General features: G+C 36.9%; 1 protein-coding gene across 4 annotated transcripts in view; it reads right to left on the reverse strand.

Moving 5' to 3' along the window:
• Positions 1-1,017: 1,017 nt before the first annotated feature.
• stat2 (signal transducer and activator of transcription 2) overlaps positions 1,018-16,895 on the reverse strand; it is a 36,787-nt gene continuing 20,909 nt past the window's right edge. Inside the window, exons 20-25 of one of the 4 annotated variants that reach the window (XM_073953098.1) lie at positions 15,215-15,354; positions 13,799-13,987; positions 13,552-13,606; positions 7,295-7,353; positions 4,741-5,037; positions 1,018-3,147 (exon numbers count right to left, since the gene is read on the reverse strand). In XM_073953098.1, the coding sequence (XP_073809199.1) occupies positions 3,101-3,147; positions 4,741-5,037; positions 7,295-7,353; positions 13,552-13,606; positions 13,799-13,987; positions 15,215-15,354 (787 nt within the window). In that variant the 3' untranslated portion in view covers positions 1,018-3,100. Of the gene's footprint in view, positions 5,038-7,294; positions 7,354-13,551; positions 13,607-13,798; positions 13,988-15,214; positions 15,355-16,895 lie in introns of all 4 variants that reach the window. The other 3 variants (NM_001271801.1, XM_005166048.6, XM_009302551.5) reach the window with 3 other exon arrangements.

Genomic DNA, 16,895 nt, shown 5'->3' on the forward strand with positions numbered 1-16,895 from the left:
TGAATTTTATCCAGTCATGAAAACCAACTCCTATTCCCTGGGGTGCTACACAATCCAATAATATTTGCTGTTTTCTGGCCCATAAAATCATCTGATGCAGTACTTCTAAACACTTATAGATGACAAGCTTTGGTTTTGTCATCGTCACTCCCATGAAGCTGAGATTCGGAGTACTAATGAAAAATAATATGCAAATATACATATATCACTACTGGTGAATGTATTATTGGGTTTTTAAGCAGGCTGAGTAAAATCAAACAATGTTTAATGACATTTTGGTCCAGTTGGTCTCAAGCTTTTATTATCTAATTTGAGAAACTTACATGCACAAAAACAGAAGTTCCACAGGTCCAGATAAGTCTTCCTGACTGCATAATCAGCTCAAATTCCCAACATTGCAAAACAAGACAGATTTATGACAAGTGACGTCAAAGCCCGGATCAAGCTGGATTTAGAACTTTGATGTCAAAATATTTATAAGCACATATCATCTCAGAACGGCCAATCAGAGTTGGTTATTATACTATTCTTGGCATTGACGTTTAAAATTTTGCAACATGCAAAATCCAGAGTTTAAGTCTTTAAGAAATCATGTCAAAAGTAAAATGTGTCAAATCTTATTTTAGCCCAGTTTAAAGAAACAGATACTGTGAGCTAATGTAACACAAAATCTCACCATCCATTCACTTTCTTTTCGGCTTAGTCCCTTTATTAATCTGGTGTCACCACAATGGAATGAACCGCCAACTTATCCAGCATGCTTTACGTAGTGGATACCCTTCAAGCTGCAACCCATCACTGGGAAACAACCATACGCACTCATTCACACACATACACCACAAACAATTTATTTTACCCAATTCACCCATACGAACACGGTAAGGGACATCAAACTGCAACGTGAACATGCTACGCACTGTGCCACCGTGACGCAAAACATCTCATCACTGCATTAAATAAAACAGTCTGCCTGATCAGATAATAATTGATTTTCAAAAAGTAAGACATGTTGACGGCTTGATCTTTCATTCAATGTTTTATTGGAGAACACAGTGCCATTGTTAATACACTTCAGTTTGAACTTACAAGACTAACAAAGGACTTGTTTACACATATAAACAAACTATTTTTTTTTCTTGAAAAGTGACAGTGTTTCCAACATAAAACTTGGTTCCATGCATCTGAAACAAAGTCTACAAATTCACAACATAAGTGCTCGTGGGGTAACACAATTCAATGATTCAACAAAGTGATTAAATCACAATGACTTGGTATGTCATTTTAGTTTAAAAAGAATAAGAAACAGTCCAAATTACTTGGTTACACAAAAATGTAATTCAGTTTAGCAAGAAATCAGAAATATTCTGTTCTTTCGCTCAAGTGCATTTTTCTGTCATCAAAAATCACAGTGCAAAAATAGTCAAACAATCAGTCTGAAATTACTTTAAATCAAAACATTTCAAAAACCAAAAATCCACAATAAAAAAGAAGCTCAAAAGTAACTTCCTTCAACTGGGGTAACAGAATATTAAACTTTCAACAAACTTCAACAAAAGCTTTCTAGAAGTTTTATGGTATCCGATTAAGCACATATTGGTACCTTGATGAGACAATCATCTCCTCTGGGTGTTTGCTAACTAAATTAGAAGCTATCAAACCTCTCTTTAACCAACTAAAAGTACAGAATTCACACGCTTTCCTACAGCAAAATAGTGGTTATGCGAAATAGAAACTGACTTTGTGTTTTAAGTGGCTCAAATCCTAGTAAAGCAACATTCTGTTTCTTAAAATAGCAATTTGACATTCAGCATATTTGATTCAAAAATGAAACTTAAGGTAAAATTTAGTGCATTTTCAACTTTTTAAATTGGCAGATTTATTTGCTAGATGCAGCAGAAATAACTTTACTACTTAAAAAAGAAATATATATATACAGTTAAAGTCAGAATTATTAGCCCCCCTTTAATTTTTTATTTTTATTTAAATATTTACTAAATGATGTTTAACAGAGCAAGGACATTTTCACAGTAGGTCTGATAATGTTTTTTCTTCTGGTGAAAGTCTTATTCGTTTTCTTTCGGCTAGAAAAGTTTTAATTAAAAAAAAAACATTTTAAGGTCAACGTTGTTAGCCTCTTTAAGCTATTTATTTTTTCGACTGTCTATAAACCAACCATCGTTATGCAATAACTTGTCTAGTTACCCTAACCTGCCTAGTTAACCTAATTAATCTAGTTATCCTTTAAATGTCATTTTAAGCTGTATAGAAATGTCTTGAAAAATATCTAGTCAAATATTATTTTCTGTTATCATGGCAAAGATAAAATAAATCAGTTATTAAAAATGAGTTATTTAAACTATTATGTTTAGAAATGTGTTGAAGAGATAAAGTTAACTTCGTTAAACAGAAATTGGGAAAAAAAACAGGGGGGCTAATAATTGTGACCTCAACGATATTTATAAAAAAAAAAAGGGTATATATAAAAAATAGTATTGTCATCATTTGATAACATTTTTACATCTGCATCAACGACTGTGTTTTACACTTTTAAACTAGACAGTTTTACTGTCATTTTGAAGAGTATTTTCTAGTCGTAGAAACAAAGGCTGAGCAATTCTGCTGTTAGGGTTAGGTGTTAAGATGTTTGAAATATTAGCTCAAAGCTAATGTCTGATTCACATAACAAAAGGTGCTTTAAACATATAATAAAGTTACCGCAATGACTTTACAATAAGTTGTCTAGTAAATCCAAGTTAATTTGAATAAGCAATACAAACGATTCTTTCAACCAAGATAAAAGTTGATCAAAAAGGGGAAAAATAATTACATAGTAATTTCAATGTTCTTACCAAAAACAAAAAAGTGCTCTTTTTTTTTCCCTCCAGAACATTTTTTGGGGCACATATATGCTAGCAGCTTATGAATGGCAGGGCCAGGCCAGGCCAGTTTTATGTATTTGTTTGATTTATGGTAGGTTTACACAATAATAATATAATAAAACTAAAAGGGAAAATTATCTTTAAAAAGGAAGAGGAAAGAAAAGGTCTTATGAAAATGACTATAACCAGTGTATTTTACAAACCAGAACAGTAAATAGCCATTAGTTTTGCAGCCGTCCCCTTAGATAATAGGTCTCGAACTCAACTCCTGGAGGGCCGCAGCATTGCACATTTTGCTCCAACCCTGATCAAACAGAGCTGATCCAACTAATCAAGGTGATCGTGACTCTTTTGAACACCTCGATTACTTGGATCAGCTGTGTTTGATAGGTTTGGAGAAAAACTGCAGAGCTGCGGCCCTCCAGGAGTTGAGTTTGACATCTGTGCCTTAATGGACTAAGCATGAGAGCTTGTTTCAGCCAGAAGATCGAAAAATCAATAACAATGAAAGCAACCTTTTATTCTCACAGTTCTGACATATTTTCTATCAATTGCAAGTTTACATCTCATAAATCAGATGTTTCTTTTCATCTACAAAGAACTGCAAGTTAACTTCGACAACTCTGACTTTTTATAGCATGAAATTCTTTCTATTTAAACTCAAAAAATTACTTATTTAAACTGAGCTGAAACAACACATTAGTTTTTTGGGGGGACAACTTAATTATTTTGTCCGATCCAGTTAAATTAGTTAAAACTGCTAAGGTAACTAAGTTAATTGCTTTATGTTTTCATAACACAAATTGATTGTGTAGTACGCAGCATTTCCTACAGTGTATAAATTGAGATATAAAAACTACAAAAGAGAAAAGAAGTCAGAATTATGATATAAAAGGTTGCAATTACCTTTATTACTGTTATAAACACCCCAGGCTCATTCTGAATATGTACTCTTGTATACAATTCTGGAGAGAGCTAAATATATCCCAGGACACAAGTTGTTTGGCAGTTTTTGTTTTCACGAATCCAGAGTCCGAGGTGTACACTTTTTGAGATCTCTCTCTTGCGAGTGCCATTCACGCCTGCTCTTCTCATGCAAATCCACCAGATGCCACTGTTGACAAACTCACCGACTGACTGAACAATTGACCAATCACCCCACCCACCCCCTTTCCTGAACCTTACCAATAGTACTTTGAAAAGCACCTACTGGCCTGCCCACCCCGTATCCTAAACACAACTGCAGTGTTTTAAAAAGCAATTCAGAAAAAGAAAAGCCTTGATTTTCTACCACATTTTCAGATTTTACCACATTCTCACCCTGTTATTAATTTGCTTTCTGGAACCGTTCTTCACCACACTTGAAACACCATCATCGCGGTCAACTCCGCTCTCCATCTAAAGTTTGCCAACGTACGTTTCAAGCTATCGAACAAACTGGTATCACTGGGATTGCAGTCCAGAAAAGCAAAGGTGACCCGTTGCGTTTATTTGGAAGACGAAATAAAGCCATACACATCTCTGGCTAAATAATCCACAATCTCCAGAAACGTATACAGAGCTATGTTTTCAGAATGAGCCTATGTTGGTTTCGAAATGGGCTGCCCTGTTAAGTCAAATGAGCGGATAAGCAGACACACAGATTTACACACTTTGCGGGTAAAGTAAATGAAATCAGTACTGCGAAAAACTCAAAGGAATTCTAATAAACTTTCTGCAATTCTAATTGGTAGTTATTTACAACTTAAATCACAGCTATGAAAGTTTTAACTAACCTCATCGTGGGTCACGGATGAAATTTATGGGGTCAGCGGCATGTTGTAGGCAATATCATGAAAACCGTTACTAAGGTGGATGTTACCTGGATCATCTGACAACCCTGAAAAGGGTGGGCTATTCAGGATGTTTGAACTGTCTATGAAATCTTGCAATGCCCTATTAACATCAATGTCAGAACAGAATGGTTCCATGCTGCTTTCTGGTGGTGGTGAGATCTGGGGAGCAAAATCATTAGGAACAAGACTCTCGCCATCATTATCCAAAATGCTGTTGAGCAAAGAAGCATCGATGGTGGAGCTGGAGAACATTGGGGAATTCTCGGGGCTATGGAGCAAGACACTTTCCTCATCGTCCACCTCAGAAACAGAAGATGGAGGGTCTTTTGAGGAGAAAAGAAATAGAAATGTGAGAGATGTTATAAACTCATTAACTGCATTATAATAATTATTCCATGTCCATGATTCCATTTAACATCACTCTTAAAAATGAAGAATCCAAAAGGTTTTATTATTATTTCATTGTATTGTTTTTGCACATGAATTATACTCGAGATCCTCAACACTGTTTTTGTGTGGAGAACATTTTAGTAATGTAAAGAACCTTTTGTGTGATGGAAAGGTTTTATAGTTGTTTAAGCTTCTTAATGGATGTCAAATAAAATCCTTCATTTTCAAGAGTGTTTGTTAAAGTTAGAGGATTAAGGATGAATAATAGATTTCATATCAGACCAATATCAGAGATTTTTAATTCATGCAGAAGAAACATTTGATCAGTTTAATAATAAATACCAGTTCAAATGTAATTGTATTTATTAAACATTTATAAATTTTTTTGAAGATCAAAATTACGATTTATTTCTTCTGTTACATTTGTTCATACATCCATTGAAAATAGAAACACAAGAGTGTTTTTTTTTTATTATTAAAAGGCATCATTTATTGTCAGCCACTATACAATCAGTATCTAGACATGCCAAAGGCTAATAATAAAGGGAAAGAGGAAACAGAAAAAAAGGACATGAAATAATGACATGAATTTTAAAGAGGTGGTCCAGAGTGTTTTTTAAGGCATGGTTATATTTATAAGATGCAAACAATGTGTGCTCATGCTTAATTTGTAGAAAATCACATTCTTTTTATTTAGCTTACTTTGATTATTTACAGCTACTTGGCTAATGTGAAAACGCATGCCCTCAAGAGGCTCTGATTGGTCAGCTAACATAATGTGCTGTGATTCGCGGATCGGCTCCACGTCACCAGGAAAAGCGGCATGCCCCTTCAAGCTTGCGCTTTTGCACTGTGTAAACACTGTCAGTCAGAGTAGCTGTTAGCCGTATCAGTTTGTGTCTGAATCAGACAGAATATGACACAAAGGACATAGCTAAACCTCACGTATGCTCTCTAAAATAAACTCTGATAAGTGTTTTTTACATATATTCGGGTGTGTAAGTAATAGAAAACATTCACTTCTTTTGTTAGTTTGTTATTTGATATGTAGAACGCACGGAAAGTGGCTGCATAGAGAGACACAGCAGCATTGCAGAAGATTGTGGATGTTCACAGGTATTTGACTGATAAATCCGAATTTGTAGTTTAACGATGCCAAACAGCATTTCCGATTGTTTATATTCTTGTTTACGTCCTTGCTACAATATATCATTAACGCTAGACACTATGCATGTAAGAGATCAATTTTAACCAAAGAAAATACTTACAGGTTATGACTCTCTATCCACAGCTTCTGCTATTATGGTTGGAGCTGCTGCTCCTTTTAGGAGTTTTTTACCAAATCCAGCAATGAACTGGGAGAGATTCTGGAAGTTCTCCTTTGTTAAATGCTAACTATATATATTTTTTATAATTCTCTGGAACATAATTAAAATTAAATTGTAATCACTTCACTCTTTGTGTAGTTTCCTTTGGAAGCCCAAATACAGAAACAGAACAAGCTCTGTGGAAATAGCACCGTTTGGACAACATTTTAGCTTTCCGTGCTACGTTACAGCGCCTCTGGCCACGCCCCTTGACTGCATGCACATGGTGAATGCGTGTAAACCTAAAGGGTTTATAATCTTATTAACCAGTTTGAATTTTTTGTAGTCCCCAAACTTTGTTCGGTGTAGGCTTTGCTAAGCTAATTCTGTAAAAGAAAATGTCTCCCTTTGCATTGAACTTTGAGTGTCTTACAATCAGAGATGTCGTTTATGTTCACACAGCTACATTACACATCAACTAAAGTTTAAAATATGATATTGTAGTCGATCACCCCTTTAATATTAGCTATTATTCAATAAAAAGTGGTAACTGAATGAATAACGCAATCATATTAGTACATCTCGCATTTGGCATGCAGCATGCAACATGCAACTTCAAGCTTTCATGCACATTTTCAATTAGTGTTACACTAATGTTTAGTTTTGTGTTACAGAAACACCACAGTCACAGCACATTACACAACCAGAAAGTCTCTTCGTGCACTATTAATCAAATGCACTTAGAGAGAAGCATAAGAAAAAGATAATCTAATCAAGATGCTGGAAATCTGACTAAAAGAGCAGCATCTGTATTCATCAGAAAGCCTTTATCACAGAGGTTTGAGCTGGCTGGGTTTGGAGGGGCCGTAGAGACGGGACTCACCTCTGTCCAGTGTGGACATGTCAGACACTGGCCCCTCTTTGACATCTGTGCATCCGTTCCTGCAGCACAGAGCAGTCCAGTAAAACCAGCGCTCTCTCCGAAACTTCACAACATCACATTTCCTTTTCCTCACATGACACTGTTGTAACTTCTTTAGGGCCGTTACAGTGTGTCGTAACATAACCCTTAAGTCACCACATAATCAGAATCAGTGATAACTTTTGTATTCCTCAACTGAAAGTATTGGAGAGTACGTTCTGTTCTTTAGGCTCTGTTTATGCTGGTGATGCATCATCATGCATTATACCTCTATAGGCTGAATGTTTAAAGCTTGTGCCTAAACTGAATTTGGGCTGGGAGATTTATTTCCCATACAAAATAAATTCTAATGACTTTACCTGATACATTGTTGCTGAAAGCATGGGGATATAAATACATATGATTTGTCCTTCTGATAATTGTGTTTCAAACACGAGTCAAGTTAAACTTCCAATGAATCATTTCAAAATTATTTCTGATTTCTGACTGATTTCTGAGTTTATTTGGTATGGGTTTGAGTAAAAAGTTATTATGTCAATTTCACATGGCATTGTTGAGAAATATACAAGCTGCAAACAAGCTTCTTAAGTCTCATTGGTGTATAAGTCTTATTTTAGAATTGAATTGAAACAAATAATGAAAGATATTGAAGGAAACCCGTAGTCCTAAAATAACTTATAAATAATATAGGGATGCACTGAAATAAAAATTCTGGGTCAAATTTTCTGGATGCACTTTATTGAAAACTAAAACTGAAAATGCTTTGTAACAATTATTTATTATTTTAGCAAATAAAATTCTGGTAATTTTGTAAGGTTTTTTTATTTTTTATTTAACACAATAATGTAAATTATGAAAAAAACACAAACCAATAAAATAACTGCATTATATGAACAGTTAAATTTGATTGACAGATATGTATACTGAACTATTTTGAACTTTGAACGCAGATGTAAGCTAGTCTGGTGCGCTCCACTGCTTTGGTCGGCATAGCAGCACACTGAACCTTGTGTGGCACAAGACGTTGAAATAAATGTGCTTCAAAGCGCAACGCTTTTTTTTCGGTGACTATGGCTGGAGGGAGAGGAAAACCAGCATTCTGAACACACAGCACAGCTTTTTTTGTCTAATACTTTCAGTTGTTTTTCTCTTTTGGCCGAAAACTGAAAACGTGTCCCTAAAATATTCCTTTACCAGCAACAGAATTGTTTCAGATTAATCAAAATGAGACTTGAAAAATACTTTTTCTTGAAAATAGTAATACAAATACCACTGAAAACTGAAATAGGAGTTTTTTTTATCCCCTGCCACACCATTCGGACTTACACTCACCAGTCACTTTATTAGGTACACCTTACTAGTTCTGGGTTGGACCCGCTTTTGCCTTCAGAACAGCCTCAATCCTTTGTGGCATAGATTCAACAAGGTACTTGAAACATTCTTCTGAGATTTTGGTCCATATCGACAAGATAGCATTACACAGTTGCTGGAGATTTGTCGGCTGCACATCCATGATGCGAATCTCCCGTTCACTATATCCCAAAGGTGCACTATTAGATTGAGATCTGGTGACTGTGGAGGCCATTTGAGTACAGTGAACTCATCGTCATGTTCAAGAAACTAGTCTGAGATGATTCACGCTTTATGACATGGTGCGTTACCCTGCTGAAAGTAGCCATCAGAAGATGGGAACACTGTGGTGATAAAGAGATGGACATGGTCAGCAACAATACTCAGCCAGGCTGTGTTGACACGATACTCTATTGGTACTAATGCACCCAAAGTGTGCCAAAAAAATATTATCCACATCATTACAACACCATTACCAGCCTGAACTGTTCATTCAAGGCAGGATGGATCCATGCTTTAACGCAGTTGATGCCAAATTTTTACCCTACCATCCGAATGTGGCAGCAGAAATTGAGACTCATCAGACCAGGCAACGTTTTTCCAATCTTCTATTGTACAATTTTGGTGAGCCTGTGAGAATTGTAGCCTCAGTGTCCAGTTCTTAGCTGTCAGGAGTTGCACCCGGTGTGGTCTTCTGCTGCTGTAGCCCATCTGCTTTAAGGTTTGATGTGTTGTGTGTTCAGAGATGCTCTTCTGCACATCTCGGTTGTATCGAGTGGTTATTTGAGTTACTTTTGCCTCTCTATCAGCTTGAACCAGTCTGGCCATTCTCCTCTGACCTCTGGCATCAACAAGGCATTTGTGGCCACAGAACTGCCGCTCACTGAATATTTTCTCTTTTTCGGATCATTCTCTGTAAACCCTAGAAATGGTTGTGCGTAAAAATCCCAGTAGATCAGCAGTTTCTGAAATACTCAGACCAGCCCGTCTGGTATTAACCAGTTAAACTCTGCAGTTATTTTGGGATTTCCGCCTGGATTTTGCCTAACCAAATTTAAAAGCTTCCCTAATCCACATGCAGAGGTGTAAAACCCTTTGAATTTTCATAAAACACTACTGAAAATGTTTAAAATAACTGTATATGTTTTCTGTGATATTATAAACACCTAAAAAAAGAGTCGCTTTTTGTATTTTTTTTTATAAACTCAAATTTGAAAGTGTACCTTTTAGGTTCTGTGTGGTCTAGCTTGCTGTAATTAGTTTTGGTGGTTCCAGCAAATGTCTGTAATCATAGGAAAAAATGTCTCTACCTTAATCTATGCAAAAGTTATTGTATTCCAACTGATGAGAGGTGCTATACAAGCCACAGGGACTGAACATTGTTTTCATATTTCACTATTCTTTTGTTTGATCAAACATAATTTACTGTGTTTGGACCACGTCAGACATATAAAAGGATTACTTATGCACATCACCTCAAAAACAGAGAGAAATGGCCCTGAAGCGCACAGCATAAGGTAAGATGTGACAGCTGTCTGTGCTATCTGGGGCTGCTTAGTAATCATAAATGTATTGTTTTCACTTCTGCGGCATGGAAACATCGCAATTTATTCGACAACTGTTTGATAAGTTAATATAATTTAGTAAAAAGAATGCTGGAACCATACAAGCACTGGCAAGAGCTTTCATTTGAGCTATAACTTGTAAATCTGTCATTTATGAACCATATGAAAAATATGAAGATGAACCAATGTAAAATACCCAGCTCAGGTATCCAAAATACTGTGTACTTAAGTGTAAATTACTTTTGTACAGTAGAATAAAAACCAAAGTCATGCATATGTGCATAAAATAAAGATTTTACACTTTCAAACGAAACCACTTAAGGGAGTCTGGTGCAACGCTAGCCCTTTAAATCTTAAAGCGAAATTCGATGACGTCACAGACCCGGTACCGGTTCCGATTTGCTGTCAATTTTTGACCATTGTTTTGAATCTATCCAGGACATTCTTGCGATTCTTGCTACCATTTTTGTTTGAAAATGTAAAATGTAAAGAGTTTAACTAGTTAACAACCATGCCACGTTTAAAGTGACATAAATCACCTTTCTTCCTTATTCTGATGCTTGCAGCAGATCGTCTTGACCATGTCTATATGCCTAAACGCATTAAGTTGCTGCCATGTGATTGGCTGATTAGAAATTTGCGTTAAAGGGCCATGAAACCAACTCGTTTCAGCAGGGTGTTTTCACACCTCTACTTTGAAAAGTCAGAAAAGTGGGCGTGTCCAGCTCTGTTTAGGGGGGAGTGTCGGAGGAACTAAAGTGGGAGGGTGTGGGAGTGTCTATTTGGGCACGCGCGAGTTTCAGATTCAAAATACACAGACAGGAGAAAGTGATGGTGTTTAACCTACATGGACATCTGTAGTCAAATTATTTGCCAAATTATTAAATATTGGACTTTAACTGCAGTTTGGCTCTTTCATTCAGGGAATTCATTCATGCCCCTCGCGACAAACGAGATATTTGATTCGAGGAACTGCTCTAAGCGTGTATTTTTCATGCAATGTTTGATACCGCACGGCGAATGAGAGAAAAAAACCTCCGCATTTCCCGGAAACTTAGATGCACACGGCAGGTAGCGTCAGAAAGCCGCGTGTGTTATTCCGGTCACTAAATGCGGTAAAAACCTTACACGAGGTTAAAGTTTGGTTGTGATGCTAACGTGTTTACACTCGGTGACTCGGTGCAATAGTTAACTTAGTTCGATACGAGCAAACTGAATAAACAAAGAGCACTGGTCGCTCACTTACCAAATCTGTAGAGACAGGACAATCACCAGTAACTAGAGCTGCGTCTTTATGAAGAGAATACTACAAGCGAATCCAGATCTCAGCGTTTGGAGATGAAAACAGCTCTCAGGTAAACAATAATCCTCCTTAGACACGTAAGTTATTGGTGTCGAGCGTCGCGTACACTGTTAATTCACACGTGACGCCAGCTGCGCTCTCACAGAGAGAAAATGAAAACAAAATTTAACGGCAGCAAACTATAAAAGCAACACTTCACGCTTGTTTTGCCAACACAAAGTGGCGTCTCTGTCGTGAAAACACTGTGACACTAATGAATATTAATGAAGTTGCACAATAGAGCGCACTGATTGGTTTGAACCAAGCCTTACTCATGCATTAATGCATCACACTGTAAGACGTAATAAGACTCATTCTGGCACAGACGCCCAGTCTGCACGCTGGAATACAGCGTCATGACCGTGTCATGACCGTGACGCAGCTTCTTATGTCATGACCGTGACGCAGCTTCAAAAATTCGTTTCAAACCGGAAGTACGAATTTGCTTGAAATAACGCAAAAACAACCAATTTACACTTTTTAGTGAAATATAGGTGTCCTAATAGTGTTTTTAGCAGTGTGGGACACATATACGACTGTCAACAGCTCAAAAAATGTGTTTTGGTGTTTCGTGACCCTTTAACAAGCAGTTAGACAGGTGCACCTAATAAAGTGTCCAGTAAGTGTACAAAACCACTGTTACCCCTTATCACAACATACACTATGATCAGGGCTTGATATTAACTTTTTTGATCACCAGTCACAGTGGCTAGTAGTTTTCCAATGTTACTAGCCACTCTGCATTTTCACTAGCCACAATTTTGTTGTTGGGAAAATATTTTTTATATGCATAAATATGACTTTGACATAAAATTACTTGACTTAGATTTTATGTTTTGTCCACATGCCTTTTCATTTATTTCACATTTTGTGTGTCGTGAATGAGCAAATGGGCCATGGTTTTATAGTGTTGTATTACAGTTAGTTTTTATTTCACGTGACTTCTCAGAACTCAAAATTAGGGATTTACCAAATTTATCTCTGACCATCCCAAACAAAAATTATTTCTCAGCCACAGATTTTAAATGTCAAAACAAGCTAAATATAGCTGTATACTATACTTTTTATTTAACAAAACATTTCTTTAAATAAAACTAAGGAAAACACTTGACAATTATTGTCATGTATCAAAAATATGCTTAATAATCTGTCCTCGCTACAGGTCTCTCATCACCAGTTAACTACACATAAATAAAGAGTTAATCCCATATTAAAGCAATGTTGTTGTAAAAAATAATAATTAAACCATATTAACAAAAATACCTATAAGCAAAAGAAAGCAGGTGAAAAAACTTACTGTGTGATAATGGAAGAATAATCACACGGTTAAGGCCTATTAATAATCTGTTTAAAGTGAAAGCAACCGTTGCTGCTTAAGAAAAGACATATTTGGAGCTCTTGAAAGCAGCAATACTGTGTGTGCATTAGCATTACTTTTTTGTCTGACTCTTTGAAACAGAACTGATCATAGTTGCATTCCAGGCACGGTTTCTTCAAGCAAGGAAACAGTCGCACGCACATGCTTTAAACAGTCGTGCGCATCACATCAGCTGTTAGCGCTTCTGATCATCCTGTCATTCGGTATTCATTTGCTTTCTTCTGCTCGCGCGAACGCATTTTTTTTTTTTTTTTTAGTCGTGCTGTTTCTCAATTCTAAGATCACATTTGGATGCATATTGGGTCATTCTTATAGTCGAACCCTGCTTTTAAGAAAACCACAATTAAAAATAAATTTTCATCCAGCCAAAGTGGCTAGTGGGAGTGTCTGTCTAACCCGCCAAAGCTGACATCTACCTGCATTTGGCGGGTAGGCGTGTGTTAATGTAAAGCCCTGACTATGATACTAAGGTATTCAATACCAGCATAACAGACATATGTGCACTGTCACAAATGGTAGCCAGCACAGAACCTTATGTGTACACACAAATATAAGGCAGTAAATGCACAAAACACACACTTACTTTTTGGTGACAAAAACCAGTTTGGTCTTGAGGTATTTCAGGTAAGGATTCTCCTCTGTAAAAAAGACATTACAAAAAAAAATGAAAATGAATTTAAGTTTTTATATTAATAGAGTTCTTAGGTGATGTAGTAATACTATATGTACAAACGTGTACATTTTGAAAAAGTACCAACTCAGTGAAAGCTTTTGTACTTTTACTTCAGAGATTGCAACAAAATAAACAACATATTCAGCAAACAATTCACCTCCAGTTTTTTCACTGTAGTATTTGCCGAAGGCCTGGTCTTTTGGAATATTTGGGTAAAGGTGACACAATGGGTTAACTGGAACATTTTCTGCTACCATGATCCGAAAGTTGCAGAGGATATCAGGTAAAGCAATCTGCTTCAGGTCATTACTGGTGAACGGCCTTACTGTTTGCACACTCGGATCCCCTAACAAAAGAAGAAAGCACACATTCACAGGACCCTGTATGGCCAGACCCTGAGCAATGTCTAAGGCCCCGTTTACACTAGTGCGTTTTAGTTTTAAAACGGCGTTGTAGAATGAAAACGATCCGCGTCCACACTCGCGTTTTACCCAGCGTTTCTGAACTGCTCTCCGTCCACACCAAAACGCTGAAAACGCACATCACGTGATCACACACACACTCTCGGGCAAGCGCTCCAGCATTTCTACCCAGATGGGAGCTCTGCTTGTCGGACTGCTCATCAAGCATCTCCCGCTGGATCTAATCTTACTATATTTGCTGAACGTGATATTTCATTCATGTTGTTGTCTTTATCTAATGACATAGATTCCAATTACCAAAGTCAGGGAATTGGCCTATTAAGTTACTTGTTCACGGGTAACATGTTTTGGTTAAGCGCAAAGATAAGTTAATGATTAATCCAGGTACATTGACTGATCCTTTATTTCCTACAATGTATAAACTTATTGTATGTTATACTTTTATAATTATCGATTATTAAAACTGATGTTCAGCAAAAGAGAGGGTGCGTTTTGTATTTTCACTGAAATTGAAAGGAAACAGTTGTTATCGGCTCCGTTTTGTTATAAATGTCCACACAATGAAGATGACGCTCATTTATGCAGCACGACGCCTCTACATTTCTGCTGTCTGTTAAGTTGCTAATATTAAAAAGAAAATAGGCAGTTCCTTAAATCATGTTTACATTTTATTGTTGAGAAAGTGAAACAACGTAGCCAAGGTGATGTGAATGAAGTTATAAAGTACACTGTTCCCTTTGAAGATTTACCCGTGTCCTCGGTATGTTTTCCATATCAAACTGAGAAGGGGGAGACTGCAGCCTTGATCAAACTTGCGAAGTCTTAACTTACAAGAAGAGGATGCGAGACTAAACTGTGTGTGGGCTACTTAATATTGAGGAAAAGCCCCAATCAGATAGGCGAACGTTTGCAGCCCCGCCTCCGTTTTCAGATGTCTCCGTCTTTCCCCATACACACTGAGACGGAGCAGCAGCGTTTTAGAATGAAAACGGCCTTTCCAGCGTTTTCAAAAAGCTCCGTTTTCGGCGCTCGAGAACTCCGGCGTAGTGTGGACGGATGGCGTAACCGTAGCAAAACTTATGCGTTTTCAAACTAAAATGCACTAGTGTAAACGGGGCCTAAGAGAGGTCTATCTCTGGTGATGTTTTTACCATTGTTAGAGTACTGCACCCAGCTGAACGTGATTCCTCCATCTTTGATGCTTTCGCTAAACCGCAGCAGGAAAGTTCCATACTGCTGCTTCTTCAATAAAACTCTCTCCTTCCCCTTGTTGATGAAACCCATTATAGACCTACGGAAACAAAAATCCATGCGTTAAGAACACACATTTCACCTATGATTTAACTACAGTATCTATCCATCCATCCATCTATGGCTGGTTTTGTCCAAACACGGACTGCAGAGTTTAGCTCCAACTTGCCTTAATATACCTGTCTGGTTTTTTGTAATGCCTAGTAAGTTCTTGATAATCTGGTTCAGGGTGTTTCATTGGAGTAGAAGCTTACTATTTAGGACAAGATCTATATCCATCCATCCATCCACAAATTCTTTTCATCCATCCATCCTATTCGTATATCTCCATTATCCAAGTTTCTATAATCCACCAATCTGTCTACAATGTGTCAGCTTGGTTAACTATGAATTCAGAGATGTTTCAAGAACTTACTCCAAAACCTTCAAAATCAAGGGCGTACTATGGAGATTACAAAAGCAAGAATACATTTAGGTTGAATATCTTTAAACTTACATATTTCAGGCATCACCTTTTAGCAGTTTCAAACAGTTTTTTGATTCATGGTGTGTTTGTGAAGCATTGAGGAGGTGTAGTAATTGTTTTTTGCATTTAAACATCATGACAATGCACAGCACAATGTACCTCATGCGGGACACACTTAAAGGGTCACGAAACACCAAAACACATTTTTTGAGATGTTGACGGTCATATATGTATCCCACATTGCTAAAAACACTATATATAGTGTTGCTAAAAACACTATATACACATTGGGACATATATATTTAGCTAACTGGTCATTTTTGCGTTGTTTAGAGCAAATTCGTTCTTCCAGTTTAAAAATACATTTTGAAGCTACGTCACGGCGATAAGGTTATTGTGTAAATTCCAGCATGGAGATTGGCTGTCTGTACTGGCCAGTACAATGTGACGTCATTGAGTTTTCAGCACATCTGTTCATTACTTAATGAGAAAGACTTGGTTCAAACTAGTCAGTGCGCTCTATTGTGAATGAGATGCAACTTCATTAATATGTATGATATAGCTGCAAAGATTACTTTTACTGGGTATGATGTTCAGAGAGACGCCACAACGTGATGCCAACTGTAGTTCAAACAAGTAGTAGTAGAAGAATTGTTCGGAGAATTGGGTCATAAGTGTTAAGTTTATAAATGTGCCACAATGAAGGTTTTGTTTCCATTTCAAGAGCACAGCTTGAGTGTGGATCCACATGTGTGGATTACAGCTGTCTGCTAACACGCAACAAAAATATATTGGTAAGGAACTTTTTTTTACCCGAGAGTTTTTCGAATCTGGAAATGGTGAAATCCGAATTTGCCACTCGTCTTCTTTTTTAAAAAAAAAAAATGTGGGTTCCAGTTGGTGTTGATTGTCCCGTCTCTACAGATTTGGTAAGTGTGTGATCAATGTTCTTTGATTATGTTTATGCAGATGGCAATATAGTTTGTATCGTCAGCAGTACTCTTTCAGTTTTAAAGATATACCTTTATATATATTGACTATTATAATAGTTTATATAGACTGACCACATGTAAAAGACTACTTCTCTTTTACATTTCTAATGTATATGCTCAGAA

The sequence above is a fragment of the Danio rerio genome, chromosome 6 (genome assembly GCF_049306965.1).
Source record: "Danio rerio strain Tuebingen ecotype United States chromosome 6, GRCz12tu, whole genome shotgun sequence".
Classification (NCBI taxonomy): Eukaryota; Metazoa; Chordata; class Actinopteri; order Cypriniformes; family Danionidae; genus Danio; species Danio rerio.